Raw genomic sequence first — 19,225 nt, forward strand, 5'->3', positions numbered from 1 at the left:
GAAGAAAACTCAAGAGAAGAAAATGTTTTACTTACCATATTTTTGTTCACTGTATTCTTTCTTCCTTCCCGATATATCTGGGTTCTTAATTTTGTCTTCCCCCTCACTCCATAGAGAACTTCTTTTAGTATGTATTTAGGTGGATTTGTTGATTATAAATTTTCTTTATCTGGGAGTGTTTTGATTTTTCCTTCAATCTTGAGGGATATTTTTATTGGATATAAGATTCTAGGTTGACAATTCTTTTCTTTCAGTACTTGAAAATGCCTTTTGCCAAATTTGGAGTTTTCAACCATTATTTCTCTGAATACTTTTTAAAGTCCTACCATCTTTTCATCTGTGACTCTTGATGACATAAATACTTAATCTTTTGTCATAGGCCCACGGATCCCTGAGGCTTTGCTTTTGTTTGTTTGGTTTATTTTTGCTCTGTTGCTCAGACTATAACGTTTCTATTGTGCTTTCTTTCAGTTTATTGATTATTTCCTCTGTCTGCGCCATTCTGAAGATGAGCCCATCTCCTGTGATCTTTATTTAGATTATTGCATTTTTCAGCTCTAAAATGTTCATTTGATTCTTCTTTCTGTCTTCCGTTTCCTTTCTGTGAATAGCTTTAATATATTTCAAATAATTACTCATTGAAGCATTTTTATAATGACTACTTTAAAGTCTTTCTCAGATACTTCTAACACCTCTGCCATCTTGATTTTGATGATAACTGATTGTCTTTTTTCATTCAATATAAGATTTTTCTGGTTCTTGGTATAATGAGTAAGTTTTTTACTGAAACTTGTATGTAGTGAGTCTTTGGATCTTATTAACCCTTTCTCTTTTTGCTGTCTTTCTCTGCTACTGCTCAGGCAGGGAAAAGAAAAAGTCTGCTTTAAGAAGTGGGAGTACAAGTCTTGGTTTCCCACGTGGCCTTCATTGATTTCCCCTTCCCCTAAGATGGAACTATTCCTCATTTACTGCTAGTGAGAAGGGGAATTCTGGCTCCTTGCTAGACATTTATTGATACCTTCTTTGCTGGGAAGGATAGTAATGTCTTGTTATTGCTTTCTCCATGGCTTCCATTCATGCCATGGGAGAGGGTGGCCTTGTTATTGCTGTGTAGTCGTGAAGCCCTCACTTTCCCATGGGCCTCCTGTTATACCACCCTAATGAGAAGGGAGAGGGTTGTGTCATCACCACCAGGTAAGGATGGATGTCTAGATGACTCATATAGTTTCTATTGTTACTTTCCAGCAGTGATAATGTCCCAGCATCATATTCAACTTTCTGTAACACTGTTACATTTGTGAGAGTTTGATTGATGCCTTGTTCTATTCTGGTAGTAGTGTAAATTTGGGTGGTCTTTGCTGGTATGGTTGGAGTTGGACAACAATTTGTGTGTGTGTGTGTATGTGGGGTGGTTTGGTTGCAGCGAGCAATGATTGTCTACAAATACTGTTAGACTCCACTTTCTTGATACTTTGTCTAAAGATATCAGATTTAGACATTTGCTTTTCAAATTGCCAGATTCTTAAACTCAGAGTCTGAACTGTGTGAAGCAAGACGTCTCTACCTTACCATCCCTTGGGTCTGGTAGTACTTGGCCAGTCTGCCTTATCTATGCCTTTCAGAGTTTTGTTGGTTTTTTTTAATATAATTTTCTAAGGTTTGTTTCTACTTAGCGAGAGGAGTAAGTAAAATATGTTTATTCCATCTTTGTAAAAGTAGAAGTCTTCTCACCTTTTTTTTTTTTGAATCTATCATTGTTCTTGACTATTTCTTGCTTATGTTGCAATCTTTGATAATCCCAGTCATTAAAGTTCTCTGCACTCTGTATTACTTCTTATTTCTTTGTCCTTTAGTCTTAATCGTTTGTTTCATGTGAATTGGAGCTTGTGTGTGTGAGAGAGAGAGAAGGAAGAGGGAGAGGGAGAGACTGTAATCCTATGTGAGATATCATTATGGAACCTATACCTGAAAATCTTGAGGCAGTGCATTGGGAGTGCTTTGCTCCAAAGATCTGCATTTTCCTCTGTTCTGAGACAAAGTTGCTAACAGGTTGGAACCCCTTTAGCCAGTGTTAAGTTCTTTCCCTGAATGTGTTAATCTCAAGTTCAAGTCGCTCCACTTCCTGGTGGGCCTAACACTTAGTTGCTGAATCTCAGAGGTGTATCTGCATTTGTCACCAGGACTCAATGCTGTTTCTCTGACTGCTATTCATTGATCCCTAAATTTCTGTTATTTTAACTTACTTTGTTTTTGGAGGGAAGGGGCAAAGGGTATAGACAGGGCAACCTACTTTGTTTTTGAATTTTTAAAAAAGATTTATTTTTATTTATACAAGAACTGGTGTACAGGCCAGAGGTGCAAGAGGGTGAGAGGATTCACTAGAGACAGAGTGGGGGGCAGAACGGCAGACAGACCGAAGACTGCTGAGGTAGCAGTGGGAGAGGCAGGAGAGGTCTGCTGCGCCACATGGGTATCTCTCTGGCCGGCCAGCAATCGAACCTGTGCTGCAGAGGCTGCAGACAGCTTCACAGCGCAGCTCTCAACCTGCTGTGCCACCAGGGAGGTCCTGTTTTTGAATTTTAATTTAAAAATGCCTGGTCACAAAAGAGATGTGTTCGTTGTCCTTCATCCAGGTTCTTATCTGTAGCAAGAGACTCTTCAGAGTCTCTTGTTTGCCAGTTATTAAGGGCTCCCAGGAAATTTCAGTATTGTATGTATTTTTCTCTTACTAGAAATTTCTGCTGCGAATGCCTCTTTCTAGTCTCACCATAAGTGAAGAGGGTGGGGAATAGGTATGAGAATGTGTTCCTAGTTTTCTTATTGATTGTTTCTCAATTTTCTCTTTAGGGCAGAAAAGACTGAAGTTCTGAGTGAAGACCTTCTGCAGGTAAGGTGGTCGCTGGCCCATAGCTTATTAAACACCAAAGTACTGTCCTCTTACAATTAAGTCATTCCCAGTACTGTTTAAGCTGTTCAACTGTTCCTATTAAATCTATTTAAGAGCACAACTTTTTGTCTTTACAATAGAACCTTGTGTTTTGAGTGCCAGGCAGGTAAGATTTTCTTTGGAGACATTTCAAGTTGTTTTACTGTGCAGTCACCAGGTAGACCCAGAGTCTGTGATCACTCCCCTCCCATTATCCAGTATTGAATGTTAACTCCCCAAGGCTACATGTGTCTGTAGAAACATGGGTCAGAGTCTTTCCCATGACTGTGCACACCAAAGACTCCACTCTGACCTTTCCTCTCACTCCTGACACTCCCATTTCTGTATCTGCAGGTGGAGAAACGGCTGGAACTAGTGAAGCAGGTGTCCCACAGCACGCACAAGAAACTCACTGCTTGTCTTCAGGGCCAGCAAGGGGCAGAAGCTGACAAGCGCTCCGTAAGTGTTTTCCTAGCTCAACAGCTTCAGACTTGCCTATTGAGGACAGGGGGCCCCTCCACTTCTGAAGCTATTTGGTGTGGCTGAATACAGCCATTTCTGTGTCTGAGAATCCACCTGTGGTGTGTTCCTGCAGAATGGTAGCTCTTCCAAATCTGCCTTCCTTTTAACACTGCTTGTAGCATCCTTCATCCTCACCAGGTACACAGCCCTCTCTGCTTGACTTGCCCAAACTCGGGTAACTGGGATGATAGCAGGGCATGCTGGAGAACTGACCATTAGGATAGCTTTAGCTTTTCTCTTAACCTTGCTTCAGCTCATTCAGAGGTTCCATTTGTTTCTGTAGTATCTTAAGACCTCAAAGAAAAAAGTATACTGTGGCTTGCAGGTTACAAGTAACCTCCAAAGGCCCTTGAATTCTTTGTGCTATAATGAAACAATAAAGAAAGCCCGTTAAATAAAAGTGCTCTAATGTTTTTGTATATACTACCACTACTTAGTAGTTACAGATTTGTAAATGTGATCCCATTGAACAGCCCTGGGTGAAAGCAATCACTGAACGCTGGCTTCCCTTTTGACCCACTTACCCCACAGCTCCACCAAAGATTAAAGGATATTTTAAATACTCACTTGGTTTTATTACAGAGGATATCCAATCTAGGGTGTTTTGTTTTTTCCTCCTTCCTTGACTTTACAATCTACATGTCTAGTGTCTGCCTGATTTCTTCTGACCTTGAGTCATTGTTGACTTCTTCATGGTGGTCTCCCTGAGTGGGGTCTTCCACTCCCACCCCACTTTATGTTAACCTCATGGATTGTTGAGTCCACTCAAGGAGAAAATAAAGGGTACAAAATGCCTCTTGAATCAAGAACTCCAAGAACTACATTATTTTAGGCTCTTACTGAAAGAGGAGCTAGCAGAGAAGTTGAGAATCGTACTGTGTACCCACCTACTTGTTCAAATCTAAATCCCAGACACCATCTTTTATTCTTCACTTTCATACCCCCCCCACACACACACCTGGCCTTTCCTGCTGATTCTTCCTCCAGAGAATTTCCTTTTGCTTCCATGTTTACCCCTGAGTCCTTGAGGTTATCATGTCTTGCCTTAACAAAGTGGTTCCCATCAAGTCTTCACTGTGACCCCCAAAATTTCTCTGCAACAGCCTGAGTGAGTGTTTAAAATGCAAATCAGGGCCTCCCCTGGAGGCCCAGCTGTTGAGCGCTGGGATGCAAAGCTGCCCACAGCCTCTGCAGCACTGGTTCCATCCCTGGCCACAGGGTGAGGGTCCCACATGGCACGTAGACCTCTCCTGCCGCCCACTGCTCCCCTCAGCAGTGTACTTCGTCAGTCTGCCTGTTCTGCTCTCCGCTTTGGCTCTGGTGAATTCTCTCACTATCCCGTGCTTCTGACTGTACCCAGTGCTTGTATAAATAAATAAATAAGTCTTTTTAAAAAAATAAAATAATGCAAATCACATGATGCCACTCTGCTGCTTAAACTCCACCAAAGGAGTCCCATTGTAGAATGAAGTCCAACCTCTTTGCCTTGCCCTGAGACCCTGGTATTTGTCCTTTACCTGCATCTCTGAGCTCAGCTCTTGGTCCGTTTCACCAGTCTCATTTTTACAGCGGTACTTTTCATTATTGAACATTCCTTGCTCCTATCTATCTTGGGGTCTTTGCTTTGCTCTATCTTCTCTATGAAATGTTCTTACCCTTCAGGTAAGGTATAAACACAATTCTTATTATTTATTCTAGCTCAGGTATCACCTTCTCCTTGTGGTTTTCCCCTCAGTCATGTATTATTCTCTGAAATCGTTGTGACCATTCCTTTGCTCATGTCTCCATCACTGATCTGTGAGCCCATGGGAACAAGAATCTTGTCTCTTCATCATGACTATATTCTTAATTCCTAGAACAGAGCCCGCCACATACTAAAATTAAATTTGTATTGTGAAAGGATGGTTCATGCATACTTTGGGGCTCATACATCAGCAAACTATTTGAATCCTTCCTATTCTATACAGAAGCAATTTGGCATGAGTGGTTTTGAGTTTAAGCTCCAGAATTTAACTAGTCAAAGTTGAAGCCCATCTCTGCTGCTTCCTAATTATACCTGATCTTGGGCAAGTCAATGACCTCCAAGTGCCTTATTTCTTCATTTGGAAATTGATAGTAACAGTAATGAATGCCAACCCAGTAAAGTAGTTTGAGAGTTCAGTGAAGTAATGCATGTAAATACATTGCACAATACTTAACGTAAACAAATACTGAAAAATATACTGTTGTTTTTTTGGTTCCACTGTTTGGCTGAAATAACCATTGGAAACTACTGAACCCTGAGCAACAAGTCTGGATCGTGTCTTATGGGAGGTGAACCACAGAAGAGCTAGTTTCCTGGACTTGGATTAAAGGATGATAGACAGTAGTTTTCAGTGATAGAGGAGGGGATTAGAGAGTGAGAGTGAGGGAGAGAGTGAAAGGTATGGGGAGAGCATGAGAAGGAGGGGAAAGAGGGAGTGATAGCGTGTGTGTGTGTCTGGAAAGCAGAGTGGATATTAGAATAAGACTTTTTGTCTCTGAGTCATCCTACAAATTGATGCTGCTTATGCCCAAGATAATTTTAGAGAACAGTCATTTCAGACAAGTCAGATTGACTTCTTCCTTATCCTAGAACATTCTGTCTTCCCTTCCCTTGATTCTTAAGGTTCTATCAGTACTCTAGAATCAAGGGAAAGTTTATTTTAAATGGTTCTCTTTGACCTGGAAAATCATGGCCAGGAGTTTGCTAATCTTTATTCTTGGGCACTAGTAACCACCCGAATATTAGGTGATTATTGTGCAAGATCCCTGTCAATGGAGATAAAGAAACTTCAGCACTTTTCAGATCTTTGGGCAATTGAAGCCTTCTAAGATTCAATATAAACAAGATATGAAAGAGCAAACAGGGAAAGAGCAAACAAACAACAAGGGAAAGAGCAAACAGTCATTAGGTTTGGTAAGATCAACATGGTGAGCTGCATCTGCTGAGTCCTCCACATTTCCTTTGTCTCAAAGAATTTCTTTAGACATAGAAATAATGTGTAGTCTTCTGTGGGTTATAGTTCATGAATTTCTACTGCCTTTAATTATAGATTGTTATTATCCCCTTTTTTGATGTGACATTATACCACCACTGTAGTTCATTTCTGTTTTTACATGGTGACTTCCTTCTACTGTCTTGATTCTTAAAGTATTTACAAATAAAAACTCACCATTAATTTCCACTGAGGTTTTTTCCCTCTCCCTTGGAATTCAAACACTCAGTTTTCCTCAGCATCTCTCCTAGAGTGGATGCTTCCTTATGGGAGTCACGCATACCACAAGCACAGGCCCTAGTTAGTGACAGTTACACCTTCAGGAGAGGACTGGTTTAAATAAATATTGACAACTTCACTTAGTGATCTGTCATCTTTAAGGTAAGAAGTGAGGCAGCTCAACAACATATCATGATAGATAACACGAATGATATCTCTACATGAAAAGAAAAGCAGGGCGTAGAGGGGTATAGTATGCTAGCATTTGTAGGGTAATGTATCTACAAAAAATGGACACACATATACAACATATATAATTAGATCTGCTTAGACTATTATGGGAAGATACACAAAAAAGTGGTTGCCATTATGGGTTTCTGGTGAGGGAAATCAGGTGGTTGAGAGTTAAGGATAGGAGAGAGGCATTTTGCTCTAAGCCCTATAGAACTTTTAGAGTTTTTTCTTTTTTTTTTAAGGTTTATTTATTTATACAAGCACTGGGTACAGTCAGAAGCGCGGGAGGGTGAGAGAATTCACCAGAGCGGGGAGCAGAGCAGGCAGAAGGACCGAAGCACACTGCTGAGGGGAGCAGCGGGCGGCAGGAGAGGTCTGCGCGCTATGTGGGACCCTCAGCTGGTGGCCAGGTATCGAACCGGCGCTCTAGTGGCTGCAACCCAGCGCTCAACCGCTGCACCACCGGGGAGGCCCATAGAACCTTTAGAGTTTTGTATCATATTTCCTACTTGAAAATGAATTACAGTTGACCCTTGAACATCATGGGGATTAGAAGTCGAAAATCCACGTCTAACTTTTGACTCCTAAAATGTAACTACTAATAGGCTGCTGTTGAAATTACTGATAACAAACAGCTGACTAATTTGTATTTTTGTATGTTATATGTATTTCATGCTATATTCTTATATTAAAATAAGCCAGAGAAAATGTTAAGAAAATCACAAGGAAGAGAAAGTGCATTTATGTATTTATTGAAAAAATGAGCATTTAAGTAGATCCATGTAGTTCAAAGCCATTATGCTTAGGGTAAGCTGTAATTCATCTTGGAGGATGGATGGATGGATGAATAGGTAAGTAGGTAGATAGATAGATATGGGATAAAGAGGTCATTCTCCTTGTTAAAAATCTGAAGAATAAGAAGGCAGTTGAAAGAAGAATAACTTTCTCATTTTGTGCTAATTTGTCTCTTTATGCTACCCTCCTAGCCACCTAAGAGCATCTCAAAATCATCAGTGGGGATGTTAAGTAACTTGAAAGGGTTAGAAAGTAATGTTGTCTTCCTGACTTAATATCACAACCCCTCTAGACATATCTCCCCAAACTGGTTATCCAATCTGAATTTTGAACAGACACTTGCCAGTTCCCTTACTATCCTCCCTCTAAGACTGATTAGCCTCATATCGTCAGTGGCAATTGTTCTGTTGAACTTGACCTACACCCTTTAGTTACCCACAGATGCTGTTTGTGCTTCATTCTCTCCAGTATTAATTAAATTTCCTTTTTCCGTATATGGAGAAACTCTACTCACCTACAGGTAGATGCATTTCTGCAAAAGTTGCCAACTCCTGGGCCATTAGAAGTTTTAGGTGAAGTCCTCTCTCTTTTCTTGCTTCCTTGTTAGATTCTGAAAGATGATTTGGAAACCTGAGCTGCAGCCTTAAAGGGGGTCTTGGGACTTGGGATGCTCCACACAAATCAGAGTGGTGTTTCTGTGTGAGCTCATGGGTACCACAGTTGTACAATATGCTATTTGGGTGGAGCTTGTTCAGTGATCGCTTTTTGAGGTATTTTAGGAATTTTCAGATCAAAGACCTTTTCTTGAACCAGGTTATTATTCAACCTTGGCACTCTGGATGTTTTGGGTTGGTTAATTTTTTATTTCTGGGGACTATTTTGTGCATGTAGGATGTTTAGCACTATCCCTGGACTCTGCCAACTAAATGCCAGTATTATTTTCCATGCTGTGACAGACAAAATCATCTGAAGAATTTGCCAGATGTCTTAAAGGGACAAAATCACCTCTTTGTGAAGATAATAAATATTATAGCTGCTCAATAATTTATTTTTTAACTATATTTGACAATTTAAAAAAATATTCTTTAACTTTTTTTTTAAATGGTAATGTGGGAGTAAGATATTGTATCTTGTGCCTTTAATTAAGTGCCTGGAATCCTGTACCTAATAGCTTTGTAGAACAACTAGAAAGTGTTTAGATTTGGATGTTTTAATACTGACTTTCCTAGTCTAGTTTTTACGGAGAAGAATATTTCATTCTTTTTAAATGGAGTGGGAAGTTACCCCTGAATGAAAGTCGTCTGACTCTCATGGAGTGGGCATGACTAAGGGCAGGAAGGGGCTAGATTTTTGACCTCTGGAGACCTTACCCACATAGGTGTTTTGGGCTCTTTCCACCTGGACTTATCTGGGAACCACCTGTACTTCCATTCTATATCATTCAAGGTCTTCCCTGGAAATACCTTAGAGCACACAGGGCTCTGTTCAAACCAGATTCTTAAATTCTAGTGGATGAAGCTCTAAAACCCTATCTGCACCTTATCCGCCTCCCCCCTCTGCAAGTGATCCCATTTAATGTGGTCATGCTCTTAAATAAGCCCTTCAGTGGCCTGCAGATGCCCTTAGAATACACTCCCTGTGTCTGCTGCTGGCTGCAAGGAACTGATCTGTATTCTTCTCCCACCACTCTCCCTGCCACTCACTGTGCTGCAGCCACATTGGCCTCCTTGGAACCTGGAGCTGGCCTTGTTAGTTCCTACCACAGGACCTTTGCACTTACAGTTGATTTTGCCTGGGATGTTCTTTCTCAAATCTTGAGACATGGTTGACTTATTCTCTTGCTTAAATATCACCTCTCTGAGAGGCCATCCCTTCCCTTTGCTCCATACCCCACCTCGGCCTACTCTGCCCATCATCCTGCTTTCTGTTGTCCACAGATCTTCCATCTATTTGAAGTAAGCTCTTTCATAGTGTCTATTTATGTCTTCCTGAACTAGAATATAAGTTCCATGAGAACAGTATCTAGTCTCATTCATCACTGCTGTGGTGCCTGGGCAGGCAGTCCATAAATGCAGGACTAATAAGTGCATTATAGCCAAACCTCTTCATGTAATGATGCAGGAGACTTGACTGGATGTAGTTTGGTGACTTCCCATTCAAATAACTATCTGTGCGGCAGTGTGGACCGAAAGACCTAAGGATTTGCTAGCCGTTTTCACCTTGTTATTTTCACCATGTGCCGGATGGTCTAGCCCAGTGAGGAGAGGGCTTGTCAGTACTTGTCAGGAAGGAGGGAATGAGCCATGGCTCACTCGTAGCAGCATCCTCCCTCCTTCTGGCCTTCCTTCCCTTTCTCCTGGCTGCCTTCCTATGTATTCAATATATAACACAGAATTTTCCATTTTAACTGTTTAAAAGTATGCAAGTCAGTGACATTTAGTACACTCACAGTGTTGTACAACTATCATCACCGCTGAGTTCTAGAACATTTTCATCATCCCAAAAGGAAACCACATGTCCATTAAGCCACCACTCCCCATTTTCTCCTTCTCCCATCTCCCAGCAACCATTAATCTGCCTACATGGATTTGCTTTCTCTGGACATTTCTTGTAAATAGAATCACACCACATATGCTCTTTTGTGCCTGGCTTATTTCACTAAGCACTGCATTTTCAATTCACCCATGTTGTAGATTGTGTCAGGACTTCATTCCTTTCTGTGGTTGAATTATATCCATTTGTATGGACATACCACATTGTGCTTAATCCATTGATCGAGGGACATTTGAACGGTTTCCACCTTTTGGCTCTTAGTCATTAATGCTCCATTCCCATTCATGCACGTTTTCACTTGGCCATCCGTTTTTTGTTATTTTGAGTGTACACCCAAGAATGGAATTGCTGAGCCATGTGGTGGTAATTTTAATTTACTGAAATACCACCAAATATTTCCACAGCCCTGCACCATTTTACATTTCTACCAGCAATGCATGAAGGCTCCAATTTCTCCACATGTGCACACATACTCATTTTCTGTTTTTTAAAAAAGTTAGTAATATCATTATAGCCATCCTGGTGTGTGTGACTTTGAATTTCCCTAGTGACTAGTCATGTGAAGCATCCTTTCATGTGCTTGTTGTCTATTTGTATATTTTCTTTGCCATGTCCCTTCACTTTGATGCTTACTTTCTCTATCTTGCTAAATTGTATGTGGACACACTTCTCTTATCTGATGCTAACCTCCCTTGCTTACAGAGTGGGACATGGCCGACTCTTTCTCTTGCTTCTGGTCGCATCTTAAATATCACCCCTCAGTGATACTCCTTCGGCAAGGGCATTGGTTTTTGGAAATTAAAACACTGTTCAAATCTTTGTTAATGTAATTTTGAAATCTTACCTTTTTGTCTTTGCTGCTTTTCCATTTTATTTTAAAATGCAGAATGTAAATCTAGGCTTATTTTCCATATAGGCAAATTTAATTGTTTTAACTTTCTGAATTTTGACATCTCTGAGTATAACCTATCATTGTATCCTGTGAATTTGTAGACTTTAAGCATATTTGAAAGTGAGTTTGTTTTTTAGTTAATAGAGTATCTAGGCAAATACTTGACTTTGTGCTATTTTAGAGTAAGTAGATGACCCTTGAAGTAATTTTCATTGCGATACTTTTCCTCTTTTCAGAAAAAATTGCCTTTGACAACACTGGCTCAGTGTTTGATGGAAGGGTCAGCTATCCTGGGAGATGACACGCTTCTCGGGTAAGGTCACACCAGGCATGGGTTTGTGACAGATCTAGGTAAATCCTCATCCTTAAAAAGAGGATTCGAACTGCTCAGGGAAGCACTGAGGACCCCTGAAGTCTGGCTGGTGACTGGGGTAAAGTGGAGAAGAAGAAAAGGTTGCTTGCTAGTTAGAAATCAGAAGTCATAATGTCTGTTCAGCAAGGCAATTCCCAAGTGGAGAAATTACCATAAAACTGTTGAAGGACAATTAAGTTCCCTAGGGCTCCAGCAGAAGCAAATATGAAACCTCTCAATGTCAGATGTCAGAACTTATGGGATTTCCAGAAGAACAACCCCTGCTGACTTTGAGCTCATAATAAAAACAGACTAAATATAGAATTGCCATGAGAGGGAACCAGCAGGCACAATCAGTAGGAGAATTAGTACCCTAGGAACTGAAAATAATAGAACAACCTGAAAGACAATATAAATATTTTTAAATGTAATTTAAAAATTAAATAAGAACCAAAATAGCCTTGATCCAAAAAAAAAAAAAATCAAACAATGTATAAAAAATGGGCAGAATCAAAGGAAAACCAAATAGGACTTTAATTTTTTTTAATTATTAAAAAAGAAATTTAAATTCAGTTGAGATAAACTAGAATTTGCACGCAGAGTCAGTGTACTTGAAAACAGATTTGAAGTCACTACCTGGAATGAACAGAATGAATTGCAAGAGTTAAAGATGTAGACATTAAATCCAGAAACATGGATGATAAAAGTGATTACATCATCAGCTACTCATAGTTCTTGAAAAGAAGAATAGAATAGAATAGAATAGAATAGAATAGAATAGAATAGAATAGAATAGAATAGAATAGAATAGAATAGAATAGAATAGAATACAAGTAGCAAGGTAGCTTGAAAGATTAGTGAGTGAGGTGTCCAAACAAATTTCTTTCCTCTCTATCCATTTTAGGTTCTTGGACTGGGATACTGAAAAGACAAAAAACAGATCAAATACACAAAAGACAGATTAACAAAACAAAGGCATACACTTTTTTGTTAACATATGCAGTTATTTGTGGGAGAACTCAGTGATAAGTAACTGGAAGGGGTGACCAGAATTTGGGCTTACCTGGCTTTTTTTTTAACAAAAGAATAAGTGACTAGACAGAGGAAATGAAATTTGAGTTTCCAAGCCAGCAAATTTTATTGTAGGAAGGCAAATATATGGGCAAACTCCTAGAAGACAAGGTCAGTTAGTAAGGTTTGTGATTCCTCTGCAGCCCTCCCTTGACACATGAGGGGCTCTAGTCGTCTCTGCTTAATTTCTGTAGAGAAGGAAGAGGAACCCTTACAGATGTATGTCCTGCTTTTAGTCAAATAGGGGAGACCAGAGAGATTTTCTTGCATCTACTTCTTTTCATTTGCCGTCAGCTCAAAATAATCCTTATGCTAAAGTGGCATTTTTGGGGAGTGGCATATTCTACTACCCTTCAGTCTAAGGAAATATAAATAAATTTTGAATTTAAAAGTAGCAGTATAATAATGATTAATTTGGGGGGTGGTTAAAGCACAATGATATGAAAGTACTAGAAAATTTAACATGTAACATTGGAACCAGAATCATTGTTTCTAGCTCTTGTATATTTTAAAAAGAGAATAAAGTTATTCCATTTAAAGTTAAGGGAAAGTGTGCATTTTAAGAAAGTAAGGGTAACCACAAAAAAGAATAGATACAGTGTATAATTTCAAAACTGGTAAAAGGAAGAAAGGAAAATGAATGAAATAGGAAAAAAAAAACATAGAAGGCACTGAAAGAGAAAAAAATTAAACCAAGAAAAGCTTAAAAAGCTTAATAGAAAATGAAGGTAATAGCAATTACTGCATATGATTATGTAATCATGAGATGTAAATGGAATAAGCTGAGAGTCTCGGGTAGACAAACATGAAAGCCTGTTGTATGCCATTTCTAAGAGACACGCCTGAAATATAATGACACAGTAAGGTTGAAAGAAATGAGAAGGAAGACACCCAGGTGAAGATGACAGGCTGAACACACACATGTAATCATGTTCCCTTCCAAAATCCACTATAATAAAAGGATTTTTTTCTTAAAAGGCATAAACCCACAAAGACAGGAAAAACAGGAATGAAGAGAGAACAGCAACAAAATTCTGTGATCTATAAAACCTATGATTGACTGGGAACTGACTTCTCAAGTCCCAGAAAGCCGTCTCCCAAGCCAGAAGTAATATAAAGCAGAGAGCTAACATGAGTCACACCATGAAATGCTAACAAGGCTCAAGAATTGACAGCACCAAGGATCTCTGGAATAGTGAGTCTTTGAGAGTTATGTGGTTATTAAAATCACAAATATGAGTTGAAAGCTAGTCAGGTCCCACTTGGATCACTCAACCCATCTCTTACCCATACCTCTATAAAAAAAGGATGAGAAATCTGAATGCTTCTATACTTGCCAAAAACAATAATGACAACTTGAAGATTACTGAGTAGTGCTTTCAAAATTCAGAAGAAATAGGATTCTTAGCATAGAATTTGATACCCAGCATATCTGTCAACATGAAGGGATTGGAGGATGTTATGACACCCAAGAACTCAGAAATAGACTTTCCACACCCTCTTTCTAAGGAAGCTAAAGTACAGTAAGCACATTGGTGAGGAACCAAGAGAGGTAGCATGATACAGGGAATTGGACCTCCAACCCATGTCAGGAGAGAGAATTCCAAGAAACAGTGAAGGAAAGTTGCAGGAAGGCAGCTGTGCTGGGGGTAGAAGGAAAGCTTATTCCAGATTGGCACAGGTCCAGGAGAGACTAATTCAAGAAGATTGAACTCATTTATAGCAAGTGCCATTCACTGTCTTAGACAAATTAGAAAAGTGACAGAGGTTTTGTGTTCAATCAGACCCACAGAAAACTAAACAAACAAGCCCAAACAAGGCAGTTATTAATTCCAGAGAGAACAAATAAATAGGAAAGGCCAATAATCATGATAACACTATACCCAGTTTAACTCTGAGTCAAAATAAGTGTAAATACTAAAGATCTACCCATACAAATGAGTGACTGGGAGGGAAATATAAAGGTAGTTACTTTTTCATTTGCACAGTTGAGAGTCAATTGCTAATGCCTAAAATTATTTTTAAAATTAAAATGCACCATTAGAAATATGTAGCTGGTAGCAGAAGCAAATAAAAGACACATTAAAAAGGTGCAAAGATGAACCCATAATCTGGGACTTGACATTTACAGAAGATATGGAAAAAAATTGAGCCCACTCCATATCCACACACATATGTCCAAATATATAAAGAACTCCTACAAATAAATTCATATAAATAGATCTCAATACAAAAATAGCCAAAGAATATGAGTAGGCACTTCATGGAAGAAGTGCTCCAAGTGTGAAAAGATATTCAGCTTCACTGTAGTTAAGGAATACAAATTAAAACTAGAATTAGATGATATTTTGTATCTACCAAATTGGCAAAAATTAAAACACCTGTGTATAGAACAATGGGAACTCTCATATGTGCTAATAAGTGAAAGTGGTATAATCATTTAAAAAGCAATTTGGGAATATCTCCCAAGGTTAAGGAATTTATGGCTTCTCTGCTTTGCACAGAAAAATTTCACATGTGCAAAAAAAAAGACAGTGTAAGCATATGTACTGCAGCACTGCATGTAATAGCTAAAAACTATTGACTAGGGGGAGGCTTGATAAATGGTGGTCTATTCATAGAATGGAATTCTGTATAGCTGAGTGATCTAATTTTGCATGTAGCAAGATGAATGAGCCCCAAAGATAATGATAAATTTAAAGGGGTGCAATAGAAGGCTAGGTGCAGGGTGAAATAATTAATATAAACTTGTTAACTAGTTGAAGCAGCAATATTATACATATGTATGTGAGCACAATTGTATACAGTAAAAGTATAAAAATATGGGCAGGAAAGGTACATACTAACTGTAGAATAACAGCTAACTCCTCGCATACTTTCATTGGTTTGTGAAACTTTTTATGTGAGTTTCAGTTTACCATGGAACCATGCAAAGGTGGGGATGTATGACGTATGAACTGCATATATACTGTTCAGAGGAAATGAGTATTTTTGAAATATAGCCTCTCATCTAGGACTATGGCATGACTTTCTACTCATTTAGGTCTTTTATTTGATTGCTACTAATAAACTATTGGAATGTTTTTTCCTTTCCAACTTTTTATGGATAATTAACTACTCATCATGTGTTAAATAAGTTTTTCTGACTTAGGAGAAAGCGTTTTCATCCTATTAGAGACTATTGAAATAGTTCCTTGTGTGTGTTTGAAGAGATTGGATTGATATGTATTGGTAGTAGCCAGTTCCTCCAGTGCTTAGAGAGGAGCTGGAAGCACCTGGCTGGTGCTTAGGACTTAGCATGTGTGAGACTGTTCACATATCTTTTCTGTTTCTCCACATGTCCCTTTTACCCCAGCACACAGTACGTGTTCAGCATCATTTAAAATTGTAATTTCAGAAATGAAAAGGAATGCAGCAAATTGGTCAATGGGATATTCTAGAAACAACCACTTTAATACTGTCTCGTGAAAGTTTGCCCAGCCAGGAGGTGATGAAAGCAAGACTGGTGACATCCTTCTTGCCAGGGTACTCAGTGTGGCTTTTTCTTCTTCTGTTTTAGGAAGATGCTGAAACTTTGTGGAGAGACGGAGGACAAGCTAGCCCAGGAGCTGATTCATTTTGAATTACAAGTCGAGAGAGATGTGATTGAGCCCCTGTTTTTGCTGGCTGAGGTAAGGACTAGAAATGAGGCAAGGCCTAAGTGAACAGGATGGGAAGGACAGGACAGTCATTTAGTCATTCTACTTCCACTTGTGTTATTGTTTCTGTCCTTCCCTCGACTCTGTGACTCTGTTTTTCTTTAGGGATTTTTACTGTCCAACTTCATGGTCAAGACTATCCTATTTAACAGCACTTTCAGTTTTATGCTCTTTTCAGTTTTACCCTCGTCTTCCACCCTCACTTGTTGGCGTTTCAGAGGCTGGAGAGACAAAGCTCTCAGCAATGCCTCCTTTCCCACCAGAGTCCCACTGCAGCTTCCACCTCTGCCTTCTACCTGTCTCAAGTCTTCAGTAAAATGAACAGCGGCCCTTCCTCATGAGGAATGGGGGGACTTGTGTCCGAAAGACTCTGAGAAGCCCTTGAAGTTCATGTTTATATATAGGTTCATTCTCTTAGACTTTAAAGAGCACTAGTGAAAATGATAAATCTGAATGTCTATGTGATGATTTTGTTAGCGTTAACCAAGTTAAATCTCAAAAATGAGAACAGAAATAATTGGGGAGCTATATCTGCCCTGAATTCTAGATCTCCTTCATGCTAAATCTAACCAGCACTTCCCATAGAACTTCCTGCCATAATAGAAATATTCTACTTGTAGTCTGGTAGCCGGTAGCTACCTGAGGCTATTGAACTCTATAGTTAGTGCAACTGAGGAAGATAATTTTTTATTTTATTTCCTTTTTGTTCATAGGAACTGAACGTGGCATAGCCAAATGGCTCAAGTCTACCTTATTGCCCTAGACCATGACTGGTTTCCTTTTTGCCCACCCTCAGCACCTGCACATCCCCTGTGCTATTTCTAGGACAAGTATATGGATAAATAATTACCAATGTGCCTAAACATATTCAAGGAGAATATTCTAGATATGGTGTTTGGCGTAGATCAGTCTAGACTTCTCAGATGCCATACCAGGTCATAGCCCAGCTTAAAGCATGGATGAGTGACCATCTGTTCTTCATAAAGGGGACCTAGGGTTCCAGCCAAAGCTAGAAGCAAACCCAAGGGGCAAGTCTAGAGACTTGGGTTGCTAAGACTGGCTTGTAGGAGCAAGATGCTCCCACGTGATATGCTGGTGTGGCCTCTGGGCTCTATGATCATGCCAGGACACCAGGAACTGTCATCCCTCTCCTTCCTATTGACAGGAACTCTGCACCTTGCTCAGAAGAGTGAACAGAAAGCATTTCACAGAACATTGGATCATCCTCACAATTTTTTCTCTCTATAAAAGTTGCAGCCTGAGATGACTTTGGTTCAATTTATGACCAATTTTCCTTTAAAATTCTCACATCCTGCCCCACTTTTGCTGGGCCAGGAACCAAAATCCTGCACTGGAATGTTAAGTCATTTTTAGAAATAAAAGTATAAAAAGAACATCTATATACAACCACTATGGATGAATTTCTTGTGACTGAGAAAAGCCGTAGTGATGTTTATTCATTATTTACTTGGGGAAAAAAAAAACTTTTGTTTCTATAAAAATATTTCCTAATTGCATTACCCATAGAATCTCAGATCTCCTGAGACCAGTGCTCTTTGTCTTTCTGTGATTTGTTTTGAATTAGGTCCCTGTGTCAGCTCTTAACTGCTCAACTCCCAGCATTTCTCCTAACTTTGGGCTCCTGTGTGTTCCATAGAACACACAGGAGCCCTGTTTTCTGGAGTGAGACTAGGCATGAGCTGGGTCTTTGTGATCAGGGAGGACTAAATCCTGAGAGGGTCTGGACTGGTGGAGGAACTGGCAGAAGCTCAGTAAAGAAAGAACAGAGTTAATTCAGGAAAAGGAATCAAGAATTTCATCTGAAAATAGAACTAGGGGACCTCTAGCAAACGTGTTAGTAGTTCTTTAAGAATTTATCTTAAGCTTCAACTCACCTGTGTCTTTTTTCTCCTGTAACAACAGGTAGAAATCCCAAATATTCAAAAACAGAGGAAACATTTAGCAAAGTTGGTGCTGGACATGGATTCTTCACGAACAAGGTACGGTAATTCCTTTATGTTTTGCTTCTTGGAAGCAGCAATGATCATAATTGGGGGTAGAGTTTTGTGTGTGGTTGTGTGTGCATGTGTGAATGTTTTCAGTCACCAAGTTTTTCTTACCACCCTCTGTGTGCCAGAAGGGTAAGCCAGAGACCCGGGGTCCCTGCTCTCTTGGAAGCTGTATTCTAGTTCTGGAGATAGACTCTAGGCAAGTGAACAAACAGGAAAATTCCAGGCAGCCATAGTCGTAAAAGAAGGTAACACAGGGCAATTTTGGAAGGGGAGGGAGGGTGGAGAAAGGTGGCAACAGCACTGGGTTGGGTAACACAGAGAAAGCCTTTTTCTTAATTGGGATATAATTGACATATATCATTATATTAGTCTCAGGTGTACAACATCATATTTCAGTATTTGTGTGTATTGCCACATGATCATCACAATAAATCTAGTCACTATCTGTCCCTATATGTAGTTACAAAAATGTCTTTGTGTTGAGGACTTTAAGATCTACTCTCTTAGCAACTTTCAAACATGCAATACAGTGTTACAGACTGCAGGTACATCCTGTACATTACCTTGCCATGATTGCCTGATTTTTATCACTGGAAGTGTGAAGAAAAGGTTTTTTGATATGATATTTTATCTGAAACATAAATGATGAGAAAGAGGTAGTCATGTAAAGTCATCTGATATAAAACTGTCCACAACAGTGGGAATAGAAAATGCGAAGGTCCTGAGGTAGGAAAAAGATGCTGAATTCAAGGTTAGAATGAAGGCCAGTGTGGCTAGGGCAGAAGAAAGGAGGGGAGTATAGTGGGAGCAGAAATTAAAAACAAACAAAAATGTAGGGACATAGAATAGAGTGCTGAACCAGGAGTCAGAAATGAGGTAGTGTGATCCACATCATCTATTCTCTATTCCTGTGACCCTAGTCCAGTCACCCACT

At 39.5% G+C, this 19,225-nt stretch overlaps 1 protein-coding gene across 3 annotated transcripts in view; it reads left to right on the forward strand.

The window, feature by feature from the left end:
- Nucleotides 1-19,225, forward strand: part of ARHGAP44 (Rho GTPase activating protein 44) — a gene marked incomplete at both ends in the record, with an annotated part of 144,862 nt that overhangs the window by 77,221 nt on the left and 48,416 nt on the right. For all 3 annotated transcript variants that reach the window (XM_084236841.1, XM_084236842.1, XM_084236843.1), the window contains 5 exons: nucleotides 2,848-2,887; nucleotides 3,281-3,385; nucleotides 11,395-11,471; nucleotides 16,141-16,252; nucleotides 18,203-18,279. In XM_084236841.1, the coding sequence (XP_084092967.1) occupies nucleotides 2,848-2,887; nucleotides 3,281-3,385; nucleotides 11,395-11,471; nucleotides 16,141-16,252; nucleotides 18,203-18,279 (411 nt within the window). The remainder of the gene's footprint in view (nucleotides 1-2,847; nucleotides 2,888-3,280; nucleotides 3,386-11,394; nucleotides 11,472-16,140; nucleotides 16,253-18,202; nucleotides 18,280-19,225) is intronic.

This window comes from Talpa europaea (genome assembly GCF_964194135.1).
Source record: "Talpa europaea genome assembly, chromosome: 7".
NCBI lineage: Eukaryota > Metazoa > Chordata > Mammalia > Eulipotyphla > Talpidae > Talpa > Talpa europaea.